At 35.7% G+C, this 14,051-nt stretch overlaps 1 protein-coding gene and 1 long non-coding RNA gene across 2 annotated transcripts; both read left to right on the top strand.

The window, feature by feature from the left end:
- The first annotated feature begins 823 nt into the window (after positions 1-823).
- Positions 824-5,624, top strand: LOC311287908 (uncharacterized protein). Its single transcript, XM_084405027.1, has 4 exons — positions 824-1,074; positions 2,369-2,410; positions 3,071-3,115; positions 3,724-5,624. The coding sequence occupies exons 1-4, from the start codon at positions 1,072-1,074 to the stop codon at positions 4,423-4,425; spliced, it is 792 nt and encodes a 263-aa protein (XP_084261153.1). The 5' UTR covers positions 824-1,071; the 3' UTR covers positions 4,426-5,624.
- A 6,946-nt stretch (positions 5,625-12,570) lies between these two features.
- Positions 12,571-13,986, top strand: LOC311287940. Its single transcript, XR_014626851.1, has 3 exons — positions 12,571-12,625; positions 12,707-12,757; positions 13,921-13,986. It is a non-coding gene; the product is annotated as an uncharacterized lncRNA (long non-coding RNA).
- The last annotated feature ends 65 nt before the right edge of the window (positions 13,987-14,051 follow it).

The following is a 14,051-nucleotide window of genomic DNA, read 5'->3' as shown; positions in this document are numbered from 1 at the left end:
ACAGGGGTTTGAGTTCAGTGTGTTTCAGCTGTTAATGCTCAGAAAGGACAGACAGGGGTTTGAGTTCAGTGTGTTTCAGCTGTTACTGCTCAGACAGGGGTTTGAGTTCAGTGTGTTTCAGCTGTTACTGCTCAGACAGGGGTTTGAGTTCAGTGTGTTTCAGCTGTTAATGCTCAGAAAGGACAGACAGGGGTTTGAGTTCAGTGTGTTTCAGCTGTTAATGCTCAGACAGGGGTTTGAGTTCAGTGTGTTTCAGCTGTTAATGCTCAGAAAGGACAGACAGGGGTTTGAGTTCAGTGTGTTTCAGCTGTTAATGCTCAGACAGGGGTTTGAGTTCAGTGTGTTTCAGCTGTTAATGCTCAGAAAGGACAGACAGGGGTTTGAGTTCAGTGTGTTTCAGCTGTTACTGCTCAGACAGGGGTTTGAGTTCAGTGTGTTTCAGCTGTTAATGCTCAGAAAGGACAGACAGGGGTTTGAGTTCAGTGTGTTTCAGCTGTTAATGCTCAGAAAGGACAGACAGGGGTTTGAGTTCAGTGTGTTTCAGCTGTTAATGCTCAGAAAGGACAGACAGGGGTTTGAGTTCAGTGTGTTTCAGCTGTTAATGCTCAGACAGGGGTTTGAGTTCAGTGTGTTTCAGCTGTTAATGCTCAGACAGGGGTTTGTGTTCAGTGTGTTTCAGCTGTTAATGCTCAGAAAGGACAGACAGGGGTTTGAGTTCAGTGTGTTTCAGCTGTTAATGCTCAGACAGGACAGACAGGGGTTTGTGTTCAGTGTGTTTCAGCTGTTAATGCTCAGAAAGGACAGACAGGGGTTTGTGTTCAGTGTGTTTCAGCTGTTAATGCTCAGACAGGACAGACAGGGGTTTGAGTTCAGTGTGTTTCAGCTGTTATGCTCAGACAGGAATGGCAGGTTCGCACAGTTTTCCTCAGGTGAGTGTTGAAAGACACGCGAGCTTCAGCTGTTGCGTTTCGTTTAGTTTATTATTTTTACATAACAAGTTTGGTGAGTGCTTTAGTTTAGTTCGTCCACAGGTTTCCTGTAATAAGCCTCTCTGGAAACCTCACAGGCTACATGGTAAGTTTGTTTTTTTGTTAAAATGTATATGCGTCAAACTTGCAACGATAAAAAAAAAAAAAAAAACATTGAATACAGTGAGCTGCACATGTGATGCTAAAGGAAAACACAAGCGCGTTTCTTTCACTGCATTAGCATGTCTACTGAAAACAGCGATACTGAGCCGGTAAAGAAAGTTTCGTTAGCTATAATACTGTTACATATCCATACAATTCATTGTGTTGGTATAAATGAGTGTATTTAGGTTGATTCGGCAATGTTAAATACTATTTTGACTTACGTACCAGTTATTTTAGATGTTATAATTTTTCAGTGTAGAGTAAATACAGGACTGATGTTGTTTATATTGAATCTGAGTGAAATTAATCTCATTCTTTGCATGGTTTCGAATGTCTTTAAACGCATTTTCAGGCTTTATTGTGGCTTAGCGTAGGTGTGCACATGTCAGTCATCATTGACGTCACATAGTTCCTGTGAGGAGTAATGCTTACGTTGTTATAATGCAACTGCTTTTGCAACTCATCATGATCAAGTGATCAGCCCGTAACAGGGAACATTCGCAGACGTTACAAAAGCGTTAATAGAACGTTCGTTCAAAGTTATCTCATCTTCAGTAATGTTCCCCAAACGTCAGCACAAAACCGTCATTTATGCAATGTTAATGAAATGTTGTTGTTGTTGTTTTTGTCTTGTTTTTTTACGTTTTCGTTTAACTTTATTGAACTGTTACTTGTTTCAGAACGTCCAGATAACATTTAAAAGTAACGTTGCCATAATGTTTGAATAATGATACAATGGAATGTTCCCTTTAGGTTCGAATGAGTAAGAAAAACGGGTAACACTTTATTTTACAGTGTCCTTATGTTACATGTACTTACCATAGTAATAACAGTAAATTATGCATAATTTACGTGCAACTAACCCTCAACCAAATCCTAATCATACCCTAACCCTATAGTAAGTACATGTAGTTGTAGTGCATGTACATGTAGTACTCAGTACTTAAATATATAATTACACTGTAACAATGACACCTTAAAATAAAGTGTAACCGGAAAAAAACGTTTTAAAAACTTGATGCTTTGAAAATTAAGAAGTACATACATTAGTAAAACAAGTTATTAGAACACATTTTTGTTAGCTGGATAGTTCACATGTCTTTAAGTTGTTGATGTTGTTGTTGTTGTTTTAAATAACTTATGGAATAAACCCAGTACAAATACAAGTATACAGTGCTGTGGAACTTATCTAACCTTATTCCATCTGTCCATCTCCTTTATTGTGTCTGTCACAGGACTCTGATTCAGTGTTTGGTGCATCCGGTCTGATTATGGAGGTGAGATTCTGATTAACATCTAATTCGTATTAAATAATTTAACAAAATGAATATATCAGAGTGCAGACAGTCCATTTGACACACATGCAGCTCAAGTAAAGATCTTCACATATTTGTAGTTGAGGATCATCGATCCAGGCCGTAACAGTGCACATGTACAAATAGATCACTTTAGTGTACACTCTTAAAAAAATAAAAGGGTACTATACGGTTATCCGGACCACACGTGACCACAACCGCTCTTGGTTGGTCGTAACCCCAGTGACGGGTAGGTTTAGGGGCGGGGTTGGGGTAGGTCATCACATTTGGTCCGGATAACCGTATAGTACCAATAAAGGTTCCAAAATTATTCTTTTTTTGTGGCAATAATGCCATAGAAGAACTATTTTGGTCCCCAAAGAACCTCTCATTGAACAGTTCTTAAAATAACCATTTTTGTCTGATTGTAAAGAACATTTTAATAATCTGAAGAACCTTTAGTGGAAGGGAAAGATTGCATGGATGTTAAAGGTTCTTCATGGAACCATTGACACACCGATAAGGAAGCTTTATTTGCACTAGTGTGTGTGTGTGTGTGTGAAATGTATGAATGCCCATGTATGTGTTTTTAACTGGTTTTATCCAATCTAAACTTTTTATTTCTGATTTTCTCTCCTCTAGAATGGGATCAACAGCTCCTTGAATCCTTTCTATTCAAACCCACAGGTATCATGACAATCTCACACTTACATTACCGTTCAATAGTCTTGGGACAGAAAGATTTTATCAAGAAATTAACACTTTTATTCCGCAAGGATGCATTTAATTGATGCATTAGATTTCTATTTCAAATAAATTCCATTTTCTTTAAAAAAAATTTTTTTTTCATCTAAGAATCCCAAAAACTATAAAATGTATCACGGTTTCATCACAAATATGAAGCAGCACAACTGTTTTCAACATTGATAATAGTCATAAATGTTTCTTGAGCATCAAATCATCATTAGAATGATTTCTGAAGGATCATGTGACACTGAAGACTGGAGTAATGATCTTTGATCACAGGAATAAATTACATTTTAACAATATACTCACGTAGAAAACAGCTGTTTTAAATAGTTTTTACTGTATTTTTGATCAAATAAATGAAGCCTTGTTGAGCAGAAGAGACTTCTTAAAGAAACCAAAAAAAAATCTTACTAACCCCAAACATTTTAGTTGCATTTGTTTCCTTGCGGATAATAAAATGCATTGACATAATTAAAAAAAAAAAATAGTGTATGTATATGGCATTGAATCCTCAAATGTCCCGTTGAATATGCTTGTGTTTGCAGGAATTCAACATGAAAACAGTTGATGAGGAAAACATTGTGTTCCCAAACGTAACAGGACAAAGCAACGGCATTCAACATTCGCCTCTGTTTCCAGACTTTAATGTGGACAGCGATCCTTTCGCGACTTCAGACTGGGTTGTGTTTCCTCCACCTGATTTTCATGAAGACAAAACACCTGATGTGTTTCAATCAACATCAGGCATTTGGGGTGAAGAAACGGACATTTTCCAGCCTTTTAAAGACAAAGTGGACACTGATCTGACACAAAGCAGCTCAACCAATCAGAACACAGAATCCTCGTCTTCAGCCAATCAGAGGGATCCTCTGCTGGACTTCATCCTCTCCAGACAGAGCAAATCCCAAGCCACTCCTCCTTTCACATCAGCGTTCGATTCCACCGATGTTTTCCAAGAAGCGTCCACTAAAACAGACAGTTTCTTCTCTAACACTGATCCTGTGTCTGATGATATTTTCAAGACGCCTTCGTTCACCGCAGGAACCAACGTCTCTGACATCAAGGCGTTTGATCCTCTGTTCGACCCTCAGAATGAAGTTCTGTCCAATCAGAAGAGCAATAATGATCTGCTTCGCATCGGTCAAAAGACGAAGCAGGACGTTCCAACGTCTCATGTTGGAGCCGTTCAAGAGATTCCTTCCACAAACACCTCCACCGGAGACCTGGTGAGAACATCTGTCCACTAAAGACCCCATGAAATCAAGTTTACTGGCTTTTAATCCATATCTGTTGGTTTTGAGCTCATCTATTAACTAGTGTGACTCTAATGGTCCTATTTTAACGATCTAAGCTCATGGTCTAAAGCGCAGGGCGCAAGTTCACTTAGGGCGTGTCCAAATCCACTTTTGCTAGTTTAACGACGGGAAAAATGGTCGGCGCTCCCGGCGCATGGTCTAAAAGGGTTGTCTCTATTCTCTTAATGAGTAATGGGTGTGTTTTGGGCTTTACGTGCAATAAACCAAATTTAGAGTCTCATCTCCCATTCCCTTTAAATGCCAGTTGCGCTCGTGGCATCGGGGATTCGCTATTTACATGACGGAATTTGATAGTGGAAAGACCGAACGCGTCTCCAGAGAGGAAACGGATCTGCTCATGCGCAAGGATAAAGCTGTGTGTGTGTGTGTGTGTGTGTGTGTGTGTGAGGTTAAAGTGAGACCATCTATGGGATAAGCGGATTCCACCATATGTTTATTTACACAATAAGAATATTTTACATTGTAATGCTTTGATTTTAATATTTGGCATGTTTGTGTGCTGCTGCGTGTCCCTGTGTGTGTAATAAGCAGAGTGTGTGTGTAATAAGCAGAGTGTATGTGCGTTGTGGACCCGCCCCGCTCTTTAAATAACAAAAGAAATATTGCGCCATTGACTTAAGGTTTCAGTTGGTCAATAGCACAGTCTATTTCTGTTCTTCAAAATAGCCACGCGCCAACAATGTGCCAGAACACACCTCATTTTCAGACCAGCAGCCCATGGGCGCAAATGCATTTGCTATGTAAACTAAATGGCGCATGACGTGAAAATGAAAACTGCGTCGGGCTGAAACTAGCAAAAAAACACTCGCGCCGCGCCTGGCGCTGCATTGTGCTGTGTGTATGATAGGGTCCTAAAAGTTTACAAAATAAGACAAAGTAAGACAAAATTAACATTTTAATACGATGATAGATTGCAAACATATACACAGATAATATAAAATACAATCTTTCTCTCCCAAATCAAAATATCGATGACTTATGTTGCACTACGTTGATTTTTATCCAATCAAATGCTCTCTTGACTGACTAACCCCGATGTCAGGTTCCAACTTCCTGTTTCAGCAGGAAACACTCATCTTATCATTTCATGGGGTATTTAGGGTTTCATTAGACCCATTTATTTCTCACCCAAAAAAAAAAGCCAGTTGTTTTGTTCTTGTAGATGTTCAGGAGGCGTCCGCCGAAACCTGCTCTCCGCAGTAAAGCCCCTAAGAGCGTCCATCAGCCTCAGGTATCACTCCTTTACCGGAAACTTCTCTCATTATTCCTTCTCATCCCTTTCCTTTTCCCCATATTAGTGTTCTGTGGGAGATGTAGTGGATGTTGTGGACGTGATTTGATGATAAAATTAGTCTGGATACAGAACTCTTTCTCTCTTTTTTTTAATGCTACAATAACAGTACAGGTAAATATAATTTGCACATAGGATTACAAATATTATACAATTCAAGTCCAATTTAAAGTCCATTTACACAAAACAAAACTGTAGAGGGATAATTTTATTTTCAGACAAATCATTTTGATTTTTTTTATATGATCTAGTTGCTATTTATATGTATTTGTAGTATTTTTATCAACATGAAGTAAATATTACAGTATCGAGCAAAAATATTTGCTTATTGTTCTCTTTAAACACTTTTCTGGTAATATTGTGCGCAATCTGTCAGTGCACATTTTTCCAAAGAAGAAAGTTGTGTGTTGTCATGATATTTGTTTCATTAAGCAGCCTTTTTCTAAAAATCTTGTCTATAGACCATTTGTGAGCTGACCCCACTGTATGGAAAACTGCTAGGCAAATGAGTGAAATCCACAGAATAAGAGAAAAACGGTCTTGTTGTGCCTTTGAATGTCAGAATCAGAATGCAAAAAAAAAGATGGTCTTATTTTTTACAGAATAACGCAGACGTTTATGTTGGCAAGCCATTAAACAGACAGACTGGACTGATGAAACCTGCTTTGATTTACCTACTATTAGACTACTATCTAACATTGAAACCCATAACCTTTTACATAGATAATATTTAAACATATATAAAAAAATAATAATAATAATAATTCTCACAGTTGCTAATTTATATCACAATTTTGAGGAAAAAAGTTTTCACAACATGTTTTATATTTTTAATTAAATATTATCTATGTAACATGTTATTGGTTTCTTTGATTCTGAGGGGAAAAGGCAGAATATCATATTTATATCTCACAATTCAAAATTTTCTTCTCAGAATTGTGAGATATAAACTTGAAATTATCTTTTTATTGTTTTATTCTGTGGTTTCCATAGACTGCAGAAATGCTCCGCCCACAAAACACGTTATCGCTGTTTAAAAACACCCAAATGGTCTACAGTTAATCATGACAAATCCTGAAAGTTCATTGGTCCGAAAATGTGATATCTCTGATTGTGACAATCAATCCTTTTCGCAATCCATGATGAAATCAAGTGCATTTTGGTTACACTTTATTTTGATAGTCCACTTTAGACATTCTACTAACTATAAGTGACTTTGCAACTACATGTCAACTAAATTTCATTCATTTGCAACTACATGTCAACTAACTCATTAATTTGCAACTACGTCATCTAACTCTCATTCATTTGCAACAACATTTAAACTAATTCATTTGCAAAATAACTCAATTTTCAACAACATGTTTACTAATTCATTAATTTGCAACTACATGTTTACTAATTCATTAATTTGCAACTACATGTCATCTAACTCTCATTAATTTGCAACTGCATGTCAACTAACTTATTAATTTGCAACTACATGTCAACTAACTCTCATTAATTTGAAACTAAATGTCAACTAACTCTCATTAATTTGAAACTACATGTCAACTAAATCTCATTAATTTGCAACTAAATGTCAACTAACTAATTCATTTGCAACTACATGTCAACTAAATCTCATTAATTTGTGACTACATGTCAACTAACTCATTAATTTGCAACTACATGTCAACTAAATCTCATTAATTTGCAACTACATGTCATCTAACTCTCATTAATTTGCAACTTCATGTTAACTAATTCATTAATTTGCAACTACATGTCATCTAACTCTCATTAATTTGCAACTACATGTCAACTAACTTATTAATTTGCAACTACATGTCAACTAACTCTCATTAATTTGAAACTAAATGTCAACTAACTCATTAATTTGAAACTACATGTCAACTAAATCTCATTAATTTGCAACTAAATGTCAACTAAATAATTCATTTGCAACTATATGTCAACTAAATCTCATTAATTTGCATCTACATGTCAACTAACTCTCATTCATTTGCAACTAAATGTCAACTAACTTATTAATTTGCAACTACATGTCAACTAAATCTCATTAATTTGCAACTAAATGTCAACTAACTAATTCATTTGCAACTACATGTCAACTAAATCTCATTAATTTGTGACTACATGTCGACTAACTCATTAATTTGCAACTTCATGTCAACTAACTCATTAATTTGCAACTACATGTCAACTAAATCTCATTAATTTACAACTACATGCCAACTAACTCTCATTAATTTGCAACTACATGTCAACTAACTCATTAATTTGCAACTACATGTCAACTAACTCATTAATTTCCAACTTCATGTCAACTAACTCATTAATTTGCAACTACATGTCAACTAAATCTCATTAATCTGCAACTACATGCCAACTAACTCTCATTAGTTTGCAACTACATCTCATTAATTTGCAACTACATGTCAACTAACTCATTAATTTGCAACTACATGTCATCTAACTCTCATTAATTTGCAACTTCATGTTAACTAACTCAATTTGCAACTACATGTCAACTAAATCTCATTAATTTGCAACTACATGTCAACTAACTCAATAATTTGCAACTATGTCAACTAAATCTCATTAATTTGCAACTACATGTCAACTAACTCAATAATTTGCAACTACGTCAACTAAATCTCATTAATTTGCAACTACATGCCAACTAAATCTCATTAATTTGCAACTACATGTCAACTAACTCAATAATTTGCAACTACATGTCAACTATCTCATTAATTTGCAACTACATGTCAACTAACTCAATAATTTGCAACTACGTCAACTAAATCTCATTAATTTGCAACTACATGTCAACTAACTCAATAATTTGCAACTACGTCAACTAAATCTCATTAATTTGCAACTACATGTCAACTAAATCTCATTAATTTGCAACTACATGTCAACTAACTCAATAATTTGCAACTACGTCAACTAAATCTCATTAATTTGCAACTACATGTCAACTAACTCAATAATTTGCAACTACGTCAACTAAATCTCATTCATTTGCAACTACATGCCAACTAAATCTCATTAATTTGTGACTACATGTCGACTAACTCATTAATTTGCAACTTCATGTCAACTAACTCATTAATTTGCAACTACATGTCAACTAACTCAATAATTTGCAACTACATGTCAACTATCTCATTAATTTGCAACTACATGTCAACTAACTCAATAATTTGCAACTACGTCAACTAAATCTCATTAATTTGCAACTACATGTCAACTAACTCAATAATTTGCAACTACGTCAACTAAATCTCATTAATTTGCAACTACATGTCAACTAACTCAATAATTTGCAACTACGTCAACTAAATCTCATTAATTTGCAACTACATGTCAACTAAATCTCATTAATTTGCAACTACATGTCAACTAACTCAATAATTTGCAACTACGTCAACTAAATCTCATTAATTTGCAACTACATGTCAACTAACTCAATAATTTGCAACTACGTCAACTAAATCTCATTCATTTGCAACTACATGTCAACTAAATCTCATTAATTTGTGACTACATGTCGACTAACTCATTAATTTGCAACTTCATGTCAACTAACTCATTAATTTGCAACTACATGTCAACTAAATCTCATTAATTTACAACTACATGCCAACTAACTCTCATTAATTTGCAACTACATGTCAACTAACTCATTAATTTGCAACTACATGTCAACTAACTCATTAATTTCCAACTTCATGTCAACTAACTCATTAATTTGCAACTACATGTCAACTAAATCTCATTAATCTGCAACTACATGCCAACTAACTCTCATTAGTTTGCAACTACATCTCATTAATTTGCAACTACATGTCAACTAACTCATTAATTTGCAACTACATGTCATCTAACTCTCATTAATTTGCAACTTCATGTTAACTAACTCAATTTGCAACTACATGTCAACTAAATCTCATTAATTTGCAACTACATGTCAACTAACTCAATAATTTGCAACTATGTCAACTAAATCTCATTAATTTGCAACTACATGTCAACTAACTCAATAATTTGCAACTACGTCAACTAAATCTCATTAATTTGCAACTACATGCCAACTAAATCTCATTAATTTGCAACTACATGTCAACTAACTCAATAATTTGCAACTACATGTCAACTATCTCATTAATTTGCAACTACATGTCAACTAACTCAATAATTTGCAACTACGTCAACTAAATCTCATTAATTTGCAACTACATGTCAACTAACTCAATAATTTGCAACTACGTCAACTAAATCTCATTAATTTGCAACTACATGTCAACTAAATCTCATTAATTTGCAACTACATGTCAACTAACTCAATAATTTGCAACTACGTCAACTAAATCTCATTAATTTGCAACTACATGTCAACTAAATCTCATTAATTTGCAACTACATGTCAACTAACTCAATAATTTGCAACTACGTCAACTAAATCTCATTAATTTGCAACTACATGTCAACTAACTCAATAATTTGCAACTACGTCAACTAAATCTCATTCATTTGCAACTACATGCCAACTAAATCTCATTAATTTGCAACTACATGTCAACTAACTCATTAATTTGTAACTACATGTCAACAAACTCTCATTAGAGGGTTAGTATACTGTAGTAGACTGTTAGGTTAGGGTTCAGGTTAGTAGAAGAAGTTGAAATGTAGTTGCAAAGTTACTTTTAGTCAGTAAAATGTCTGTTGGGGAGCATCAAAACAGATATTAAGCAGAAACGTTACTTGTAGTTAGTAGAATGTCTTAAGTGGACCATCGAAATAAAGCGTTACCTGAATTTTATTTTCACTCTGCTATTATTGTATTTTTGAGTTTAAATGCAATATTCACATCTTATCTACGCTCTGTTATCTGTTCAACACTATCATGAAATGTTTTGATCTGGCAGAACATGACGGCTGAGGTCGAGAGCGATCTGCCAGTTTATGAGGATGTTCTTCTTACCGGTCAGGTATGTGTGCCACAGTTTCAGCACGTTGGTTCCTGAAGTCTTTTTTCCATTCGTTTCATTTCATTTCAAAACAGTCTTCGTTAAAGCATTATAATCTTTAAACCAAACCAACCAGCTACGAGGAGCATCATAACATTACAAACTTTGATTTGAAGCAAAAAAGTATTTGATAATTGGACATAAAATACAAGACTGTGAACTCAATGGTTTTAGTGATGGAAAGAACTACAGTCCCATGAGGCAGTGCAAACTGCATAATCAAATTAAAGTTTGTGGAATTTTCTGTACAGCTTCATGGGTAAAACATGATTATTTTAAAACTAAGTTGAAATGCAGGCTAACAGCTTCAACAGAAGCAAATACTATTGATTAACAAGCTCGTAGCTCATAGCAGGGCTCTCTTTAACGGTTTATAAGTTATAGTTGTAAATAGTTTTTACTTCCGGAACCCGGCTGTTGAAATCTGCAGTTGGTTCAGGAAAAAAAGTTGTTTTATAATTGTTAGAATGTTTCTATAGTTATTTAATTATTCAAATGTTTTGCATAATTTGACAGACTGTAGATAAAAGATAAATGCTGAAGGCATGTTAAAAATCTGACAGGTTTTAATTTGAGCTTTATGTTGCAACAAGGAAAAAGTTCATTTAAATTCTTAAACGTAGTTGCAGAAACGCCCTCAAATGGATTCATATGTATATGAATCTTGTGAAGAGTGTAATGCTTGATTGAAAACAAATACACTTACATACCTGAAACGTGATTTACAGGAAAGGTGTGTGGAGGACTGGCCCGAACACAGTCCAGAACTCTCTCCAGAATGGAAACCAGTAAGTTCTTAATGTGTGAAATGTAGTGCAGAAAACCGGTGCAAAAATACTGGCATTTCATCTGCTCTTTCTCTGTTGCAGGCTGGGAAATTAAGGCTTCGGAGAGACTCTGTACGGGTGAGTCAGACCGCCAGATGACTAAACCTATTCAAAACATTTTTGTTAATTGAATCAAAACTGAAATACATTTTTTTATATAAAGTATTATATAAAAAACTTTTCAGAATTTCCCAAGCGGTTTTACTTCATTTTACATTCAGCATCGAACCTAACACATTTTACACAAAAAAATTGATTATAAACAATAATGTCTTTAAAATTAAAGATTAAATTATATTTTACTCTAAATAAAATAAATAATAATACAAATATTAATTAAAATAATATAATAATTTCTGCATCCCAAAAAAATGATAAAAATGTCTTTAAAATTAAACATTAAATTCTATTTTATTTTAAATATAAACACATAATAATAATAATTAAAATAATAATTAATAATCTCTGCAGCCCAAAAAATATATACAAAAATGTCTTTGAAATCAAACAATAAATTGAATGTAATAGTAGTTAAAACGTCTCGGTTACGTATGTAACCCTCGTTCCCTGAGTTCAGGGAACGGAGACGTGTCGTCGGGGGAGTTCCCAGGACGAAAGGGAACACATAATTATAATAATCTTCAGTCAATAATTAACCTCACAAAACATACTTGGCCGACATATTTCTCCTCGATGCATGTATTTAATGTAGTCTAAATCAACAAAACTACAGAAGATAAAAAAGAAATATGATGTTTTTCGAATGTTAAGGGTGCGGAATGCGCTAAAAACCACAGAAACCATTAAGCAACCACATAGTTATGCCTTGGCAACCACCCAAACCACATGTGTCTTGCTGGCGAGCTTCTCACACTGTAAAAACCTGGTTTCATAATACTGTTGACTCTTGCCATTAGATCACAGGAGCGTTTGATGGAGTCGATGGGACTGCGAAGAAGAACGGAAAGCAGGTACAGTGCGAGTTACTAAACTCAGCATGAGTGAGTCTGAGTGTCCTTCACATGTTAATGTCGTCCTGTTGATCTTCATAGACTCTGGGGAAGAAACTGCGACACTCTCTGCTGATCAGGAGGAGCTCAAAGGTAAATGACTGAAGATTTTTGACAACCAGTTATAAAGTGCCCCTGATATGATTTTCAGATATTCCTGTCCATGCCGTGTGTTATAGAGCTGTTTGTGAATGTAAAAGGTCTGCAAAGTTTCAAAGATAAAAGTGCAGATATGAGTTAGGAGTTTTTGTCTCCTAAAAGAAAGAAGTGATTCTGAACTGAAACGAGTCATCAGTAATTCCAGTCTCACTTCCTGCTGAACCAGCATAGGTTTGTACCTAATTTGCATAATGCCAGCCTCTTGTCTTGATTGGCTGAACAGCGTCTCTTTGCCCCGCCCTCAAACACTGTAGTGTATCAGAGACTGGAAGAGTTTGGTTCGTGTTGTTCATGTCGAGAAGACGCTGTTTTCTGCTGACAAAGCAAATCCACTTTGATGAGATTGATACGGTAAAACCCAATCACAACAGACTGAGCCATCTGACCAATCAGAGCACCGTAGACCAATCACAACCGACTGAGCCATCTGACCAATCAGAGCAGAGTAGACCAATCACAACAGACTGAGCCATCTGACCAATCAGAGCAGAGTAGACCAATCACAACAGACTGGGCCATCTGACCAATCAGAGCAGAGTAGATCAATCACAACAGACTGAGCCATCTGACCAATCAGAGCAGAGTAGACCAATCACAACAGACTGAGCCATCTGACCAATCAGAGCAGAGTAGATCAATCACAACAGACTGAGCCATCTGACCAATCAGAGCAGAGCAGACCAATCACAGCAGACTGAGCCATCTGACCAATCAGCACAGAGCAGGCTCTCAGAGAGGCGGGGTTTAGAGAGACTACAGACACTGAGAGAAGAGCTGATGCTGTAATGTGTATTATGAGAAAATGAAAGTGTTTTTTGACCTTGGAGTCATGTGATCCTGTTGTAGGAGACGCCAAAACATAATTAGGAAACTTTAAAATAGCATAATAGGGGCACTCGAGAGAAGTGTGCAGTTTATTTGCAAGTATGTGTTTAAAATACAGGAAAAAACAATCAAGATGTAAAATTCCTTCAGTGTAATTCACTAGGGTTTTTACAGACTTCTATAGTCTTCTCTGGTCTCGACCCAAAGTCACATTAAAGTTATAGTTATGTGTAATTATAGTTTCTGCATGTCAACCAATTCTTTGATTTCAGGATAAGATCGTAGATGAAGAGAAGAGCTCTGAGACGAACACGGACACGCTGCGCCGAGGGTCAAAGGTGAATCTCTTCATCCACCTCAGATATAGATGTCAGCGGCAGGTTATTGTTCTGGTGTGTGTTCA

Source organism: Rutilus rutilus (genome assembly GCF_951802725.1).
Source record: "Rutilus rutilus genome assembly, chromosome: 3".
NCBI lineage: Eukaryota > Metazoa > Chordata > Actinopteri > Cypriniformes > Leuciscidae > Rutilus > Rutilus rutilus.
This window is presented reverse-complemented; position numbering and strand designations above follow the sequence as displayed.